This window comes from Leptonychotes weddellii, chromosome 16 (genome assembly GCF_054177405.1).
Source record: "Leptonychotes weddellii isolate Sample4059 chromosome 16, ASM5417740v2, whole genome shotgun sequence".
NCBI classification, from domain to species: domain Eukaryota; kingdom Metazoa; phylum Chordata; class Mammalia; order Carnivora; family Phocidae; genus Leptonychotes; species Leptonychotes weddellii.
The window spans coordinates 44,447,724-44,455,451 of record NC_138384.1 but is presented as its reverse complement, the minus strand read 5'-3'; the positions used below and the strand labels follow the sequence as shown (position 1 = coordinate 44,455,451).

Below are 7,728 nucleotides of genomic sequence, written 5' to 3'. Positions count from 1 at the left end.
TAAGTGAGCGCATAAGCTCGTTTCAGCATTGATCATTTCTCGAGAACCTCAGGCGGAGTGTTTGTGGCAGAGGGTCGGTACCGCGGGGGGACAGTCAGCAGAGGCCCCCTTGAGAAGGGCTGTGAAGGCGAGGAGGCCAAGGTGCAGAGCCTCCCGCCCGGCGGCTCAGGTGAGAAGAGCAGAGGCGGCTGTGTGGCTTGGAGAGGGAAGGCGGGGGAGAGAAGTCCCTGCGTGGGACTTGGACAGCCCCGGCGAGGTGGCCTCGTGGGAAGAATGGTAGGGTACAGGCAGAGGCATTCGAGGGTGACGGATAGTGGGCTGCAGTGGATTCAGGAAGCTTCCGGGGCGCTGTGGAGTCTTCTGGGCAGAGGCGGCTGCGACGGGGCAGGAGGAAGCAGGGCCGGGCTTTGTGGTGTGGAGATGGCGCCGGGGGCCAGCGTACTCCTCGTACACGCGTCCTAAGGCGGGAAGGAGCAGATGGGGCAGAGTCACTGGGTGGAGGCTCCCGCTGTCCCCTTGCCGGGAAGTCCTGCTGGAGAGAGGCAGGTTGCAGTTGGCTGGGGAGCACCCCTGCTTTGGCCACCCTGTTAAGCAAAAGACTCCCATTTGACAGCCGTGTGGAAATCTGGAGGGGCTTCAGGGAGACTACCTGGGAGTGGGTGGCGTCTGGGTGGTGTCGGCACCATGAGAGCAGGTGTTTGGGGCAAGGAGCAGGAGCTTTAGAGACAGAGGTGACGTGTTCTCAAGTGAGGAAGGCAGGCTGTGTGAGAGGGGGTGCCGTGGTTCCCATGGTCCCCCTGTCTTTCCTAAATGTATGTAAAATGTCGTGGAAAAAGGTCTGGGTGTGGAGGAAAAGCACGTCCTTGAAGCTGTTAACAGTAGGCATCTCTAGAGTAATTGGCTCTAATTCCCGTATCAGGATCGCTCAGTGGTTTTTACTGTGTTCACAGTCGTGCAGCCTTCGAGGAATATGCTCTGGACCGTGCAGGGGGGCCTGGGGCCGTTGTTCGCGGAGCGTGCTCAGCTCCGCGCTGGGGCGCCGCATAGCGGAGGCTTGCTCACCAAGTTCACGTGTCCCCGAAGTTCAGGGGCTAGGAGGAGGTGACCTTTCACTTTCCGCTTTATGTGCTTCGTGGATGAAATATTTACAAATCATTTTCACTCTTTAACTTAAATTACGACACTGGCCACCTTCAGACGCGCAGTAGCCCCATGGAGGATAGTGGTGGCCGAGTCGCCCAGTGCAGATACGGAGCATTTCCTCACAACATCCTGTTGGGAGGGGGGGGCAGTGCTGACCAGATATCGTCTGTCTCAACGCGCGCACGCGCAGTCTCCACGTGCAGCAGTGCCGCTCCCCGACCTTGGCTTGGATGTGGGTGGAGTTTGGGGAGGTCAGCAGCTGATGCCAGGCACCTGCCCGCCCTCAGGAGTGAAGGCAGACCCTTCAGCCTTGTGCTTCCTAGACGCCGTGTAGGAGGAGCGGCCCCCCGCCCCCGCCCTTAAATGCAGCAGCATACTCAGGAACGGGTGCGGAACTTGGGAACCTGTAAAGGAGGGAGGAGAAGGAATCAGCCAGGAGCCTCTGGCTAGACGTGTGGCCATAGCCACAGTTTGGTTATTTCCTTCTGTTTATAAGTCTTGTTTACCATGGTTGAGCTCGTATTACGAGCTCACTATGAGATGTCACAGTGTTTTTCTTTTCTGGTTATTTCAAAGAAACCGTAAAATGAACGCTCATTGCCAGTAATGAGAAGAAATCAGAAGCATGTGGGGTCAAAAGTGAAAGATGCTTCAGCCCTCTCTCCCGAATCTCATTCCTAGAGGGACTGTTTTCTGTCTGTCTTCAAAGCCTTTTCTTTGCATTTTATAAACATCTGTATGACGTTGCGTCCTGTTTTCACTTCATGAGCATTTGCCCACATCACTAAATCGTGCTGTGAACCCCATTTTCAGTGGCTGCATCCTGCGTGGGGATACCCTCGTTGGCCACTCCGTTCCCTGCTGTTGGGCTTTCTGTGGGGCCCGTCCTGGGGAGGGTAGGAAGGGACGGGCTGCACATCGTCACCCATCACCACTGGGGGGTGGTTCACCAGTGAAGGGCGCACAGGGGGGTTGGAGTTGGCGCCGTGAGGCCCTTCCCGACATGAACCCTCGGTTCTTCCCTGCCACAGAGGACTACGGGCACTACGAAGAGCTGCCGGGGGAGCCTGGGGAGCACCTCTTCCCCGAGCACCCTCTGGAGCCCGACAGCTTCTCTGAGGGAGGGCCCCCAGGCCGGCCGAAGCCGGGCGCCGGTGTCCCCGACTTCCTGCCCTCAGCCCAGAGGGCCCTGTACCTGAGGATCCAGCAGAAGCAGCAGGAGGAGGAGGAGAGAGCGAGGAGGCTGGCTGAGAGCAGCAAGCAGGACCGGGAGAATGAGGAAGGCATGTGTCCTCCCCAGGGGCAGGGGCTTCCCCTGACAGGCACAGGCCCCCCAGGCCACTGTGCAGTGGAGAGGTGGGGAATGCCTAGGTGGGGTTTTATGTCGGAAAGGAGCCTGTGGCCAGGGAGGACCCTTGCCCAGGGCCATGAAGCCAGGCTGGGGCTGCTGCATTGCTTGTCCATGAGAAAATTGGAAGTCAGGGCTGCCCTCTGGTGTCTTTGGGGGTCAAGAGAGACCCTGATCCCATAGAGGAGGGAGGTGGGCTGGTCCCTGGAGGAGACAGCAGCCAGCAGGATTTCCCTTCTGCGCCCTTACAGAGGAGGCTCAAAGGAGATGCTCACAGCTCCCCTTTCCCTAGACCATGTTCTCAGGAAGTCAGCAGATGACAGCTAGTCGCTGACATAAACCAGTAATAATCAACAGTCCCAGCTGCCAGGTCGCTCGGTGCCACACAGTGGATCTGATGGCATCCTGCCCAGGAGGAAATGGGGCGGACAAATGGTGTCTAGAACCAGGAGCCGGAGGCCACGGGTGGCCCTTGTAGGAGCCCTGGAGCAGGTGGGGACAGTGGGAAGAGGGGACAGCGCCCTCCCTTGGTGGCTCTGGTTTCACCTGCCTAGAAGGTTGGACCTTGGCCAGTTTCTGAGTTGGCCCACCCGGCTCCGCCTCTTCCCAGCCAGTGACTGCCCTTCCCCGGGACATGGTAACGCTGCGAGGGGCCTGGGGGCCGGTGTCTGGGAGCCCCGAGCTCAGTGAGAGCGGAGTCAGTGGTTGCTGCTCCCAGGTGCCCAGAGCTGGGCCTGCCATGGTGGGACCTCAGGCCACAGGGGGTGAGGACGAGGTGGCAGAGCCCTGGGCTAGGACCCTGAGCTCAGTCCCTGCTCTGCCCCCCATCTCATGGCGCTGTCCACACCTCCGCTTTCTCGTCTGTCAAACGGGCATGATAACAGCACTGCCTCCCAGGTGGTCGTGAGAGTAAGACAAAGCACTTAGAGCAGTGCTGGCACACGGGGAAAGGTCTAGAAACATTAGCCGGTGACCTGCCAGGCCTGGCAGCTCAGCCCACGTGAGCTCAGTGGCCGTTCATGGCAGCCCGCGGAGGGAGGGGAAACAGGTTCTCTGAGGTAAGAGGCAGAGGAGCCATTCACCCAGTGGGCTGCTGTGGGGGTCCAAGAGGGCTAGTGGCAGATGGTCACTCATGTTCCTCTGCCTCTCTGTTCTTTCTTAGGTGACACTGGAAACTGGTACTCGAGTGATGAGGATGAGGGTGGGAACAGCGTCACTTCCATCCTTAAGACCTTGAGACAGCAGACGTCTAGCAGACCCCAGGCTTCCGTCGGGGACCCGAGCAACAGTGGGCTGGGGGATCCCCGCCTCCAAAAAGGACACCCCACAGGAAGCCGGCTGGCTGACCCTCGCCTCAGCCGGGACCCCAGACTCACCCGCCACGCCGAGGCTTCCAGCGGGTCTGGCCCAGGAGACACAGGGCCCTCCGACCCTCGGCTGGCCCGCTCCCTGCCCACCCCCAAACCTGAAGGCAGCCTTCATTCCAACCCTGCAGGCCCCAGCGGCTCCAAGGGGTCTGGACCACCCCCTACAGAAGAGGAGGAAGGGGAGCGGGCCCTGCGGGAGAAGGCCATGACCATTCCCCTGGACCCTCTCCCCGGGCACCCGCTGCGGGACCCGAGATCACAGCTGCAGCAGTTCAGCCACATCAAGAAAGATGTGACCCTGAGCAAGCCAAGCTTCGCCCGCACCGTGCTGTGGAACCCCGAGGACCTGATCCCCCTGCCCATCCCCAAGCAGGACGCGGTGCCCCCTGTCCCTGCGGCCCTGCAGTCCATGCCCACCCTGGATCCCAGGCTGCACCGTGCCACTGCCACGGGGCCTCCCAACCCCCGACAGCGCCTGGGCACCTCCACAGAGCCCGGCGCATCTGGCTCCAACCTGCCTGACTTTGAGCTCCTCTCTCGCATCCTTAAGACGGTCAATGCCACGGGCCCCTCAGCGGCCCCTGGCTCCAGCGACAAGCCTAGTGACCCACGGGTGCGGAAGGCACCTACCGACCCTCGGCTTCAGAAACCAGCAGACTCCACTGCCTCCTCCCGGGCTGCCAAGCCTGGCCCCACCGAAGCATCCTCTCCAGCCGGCAGCCCCAGCGGGGAGTCCTCCCCACCAGCCACGGCCCCCTATGACCCCCGAGTGCTGGCTGCCGGCGGGCTGGGCCAGGGCAGCGGGAGTGGGCAGAGCAGCGTGCTGAGTGGCATCAGCCTGTACGACCCCAGGACTCCCAACGCAGGTGGCAAAACTGCAGAGCCGGCCGCCGACGTGGGCGCCCAGCCCAAGGGCCCCGAGGGCAATGGCAAGAGCTCAGCCGCCAAGGCCAAGGAGCCCCCATTCGTCCGCAAGTCTGCCCTGGAACAGCCGGAATCTGCGAAGTCCTCTGCGGATGGGGCCGCTGCCACGGCCACAGACAGATACAACAGTTATAACCGGCCCCGGCCCAAGGTCGCGGCAGCCCCCACCGCTACCCCGGGCGCCCCAACACCAGAGGGCGCCTTGCCCCAGCCTGGCGTGCACAACCTGCCCGTGCCCACCCTCTTTGGGACTGTGAAACAGACGCCCAAGACGGGCTCTGGGAGCCCATTTGCCGGCAACAGCCCAGCCCGCGAGGGCGAGCAGGACGCGGGGTCCCTGAAAGATGTTTTTAAAGGCTTTGACCCCACTGCCTCCCCCTTTTGCCAGTAGTGTTAAGCTGGAGTCAAGCGCTCCCTGCACCCCACCCTTCCCAGGGCAATATTTAAGGGCAGCAACCAGAGTTGGGAACTTGGGGGGAGGGGGGCTCTGGGTGTTTTTTTTTTTCCTTATTTTGTTTTCTCTCTCCATGTGTCTCTCTCTCTCTTCTCTCTCTCTTTTTCTCTTTTTTAATAGTACTTTCGTTACAACATATAAATTGTATATAACCATTTTCAGTCCGTTCTGGTCAGTGCTGCAGGACTCCCAGGCTCCCGCCAAGAAAACCTCCTTCTGCACGTGAACAGTTGTGAGTCCCCTGGGCCTCAGCCCCAGCTGGCACTTCCTCTGGCCAGGCTCAGTTATCAGGGACTCTCTAAAGGCTGGAGCCCCAGTCTGGTGGCTGGGGGTCCGGTGGGTTTTCTGGGCAAAGCTTGGCCCCTCCTCCGCCCCCTGCCCACCCCCGAGGACAAAGGGAACAGTAGGTATCCGAAGGCACTGAATGCTGCTCACCCCACATGAGCGAGGAGAGATGAAGCCGAGACAGTGGTCAGGCCCTGCATGGAAGCAGGTCCAAGTGTTTCTAGAACCCCATCACTTCTGCAGGGGGCAGGCCCTGACGACCTGCTTCAGAGACCGAAGGAAGGAGACAATTTGAAAGAAAAGCAGAGAGCCCTCGGAAGCTGCCTGGGCCGGGAGAAGCAGAGCCCCATCTGCTCCTGTCTCCGGATTCGCACACTGGCCTCCCTGCCGCCCTCCGTCCAGAGTTCGTCCTCAGACCCACACCCTCCGCCCACATCAGAAGACTCCAGGGTGAGAGATGGACCTGGAGGTGGCAGGGCTGGTGTGGGGCGGCATACCCCAAAAGCTGCCTCCAGGAGGCAGCCTCCGCGTGTTTTCCGTCAGTATTAGCCCCTGTCCTGTCCCGTCCTGCCGTGGCCACGCCTCCTCCCCTCAGGCTGGGGGTCTTTCCTGGTCCTCAGGAGCCAGAGCACCCAGTGTGCTGGTCCCAGCCCCTTAGGGGATAGCTCAAGGATCCGTGGTGTGGCCACTCCACCAGGCTCCCGACAGAGCCCCAGGTGGTTCTTGGCAAAGTGTTCATGCTCTCTGCTTGCTTTGAACCTCCTTGCACCTTGTCTAACTTAGGGCCCGTGGTTTTGATGTGTGCGGTTTTCTTCTCAGCTGACAGGTGCATGGGTTCAGAGGTATGTCACAGTGTTGGATTTTGGGGGCTTGAGGAAAGGGCAGGAGACTAGCCAGGGCAGGGTGGGGGCTGCCGGGCCCTCTCCAGGAGAGGGCCCAGCAGGAACCCCGCTTGCAGGTGGAGGGTGCGGAACCAGAAACCTGCATCATGCTCCCCTCCTCCGGCTGAGCCGGGATGGGAGCAGAGACGTCTGCACTGGGCTCCCACCACTTGCCCCAGGACCCTGGCTGAGGTCCAGAGAAGGCCCACCCTGTGGAGGTGGCCTGGGGAGACCAGCCCATGGCTCGGGGGTCCTTCCCACCTGTGTGTAAGCACATGCTGGCAGTCTCTTGCCTTTTTCTTCTCATCCCATTCACCCCACCTGCCTTGCTTAAGGCCCCCACCTATTCCTTGCTAATAATGAGGAAACCTGATGACCCAGCCAAAGGGTTTCCCCTCCCACCTCCTTGGGGTGGGAGGTGAATGAGGCTCCTATACCAAACCCCTCTCCCTGGAAAAAAGAAAAAAGTCATTGAGTTTGGGGCCAGAAGCTAGGGCGGGAGAAGGCAGCCCACAGGGTCAGTGCGCCGTGATCAGGTTGGTTTGGTTTGTCTCTTTTTTGTTTTTGTTGTTTTTAAGCAATCATTAGTGAGATTTTTCTTCAGCCACCAGTGTTGGCCTTGAAGCGAAGGGCTGCAGCCCTTGGTGTTTGTAAAAATAAGTAAGAATACACAGTGTGGCTATGGGTTTGTTTGTTTTTTTTTCTCCCTCCTTTGAGAATTTTCTTTTGTAAAAGCAAAATTAAATACTTTTTTAAAACCGAAATCTGTGGATGAAATAGAAGCTGGAACCCTCCTGTCGGAATATTCAGCCTAAGAACCTCATGGGACTATGAATTCCCCCGAAATTTTCATTTGCCATCAGGCCAAGCTTTTAAAAACAAAATGTTCTCTAACCAGGATTGTAACAAAAGTGTAAATACTACTTCAGAGTTGAGAGTTGATGGTGCAAATATGTATATAACGTACTGTATTTTTACAATGATCATCGCATGACTGTCCCAGCCCCCTTTTTGTACTCCTTATCTGTCTTCCAGAAATGTCACCTGCCCTTTCTCCTGTGGTCTCTTAATCCAATAATTGTATTACTGCCATTAAAGGATGCAGTTATTTTAAAACTCCTGCAGTCTTGCCTCTCTGTGCTGCCCCCACCATCCCTCTCCCCGGGAATGACAAAACCTGGATCTGTTCTCAGTGGCCGGCCCCTGGGTGACATTCGTGATGATGCTGGGGGATTGGGGCCTCCAAACAGCCTACACTTTACTTAGCCGTTGGCACCTGCCTCCCACGGTTCCCGGGCCCCCGCTTTGGGCCAGTGTCAGCGTTCA

The 7,728-nt window shown here is 59.0% G+C and overlaps 1 protein-coding gene across 5 annotated transcripts in view; it reads left to right on the top strand.

Moving 5' to 3' along the window:
* The window catches only part of ZC3H4 (zinc finger CCCH-type containing 4), a 42,631-nt gene extending 35,113 nt beyond the window's left edge, over window positions 1-7,518 (top strand). For all 5 annotated transcript variants that reach the window (XM_081807172.1, XM_081807171.1, XM_081807173.1 and 2 more), the window contains exons 14-15: window positions 2,175-2,426; window positions 3,654-7,518. In XM_081807172.1, coding sequence (XP_081663298.1) covers window positions 2,175-2,426; window positions 3,654-5,173 — 1,772 coding nt within the window. In that variant the 3' untranslated portion in view covers window positions 5,174-7,518. The remainder of the gene's footprint in view (window positions 1-2,174; window positions 2,427-3,653) is intronic.
* Window positions 7,519-7,728: the final 210 nt, after the last annotated feature.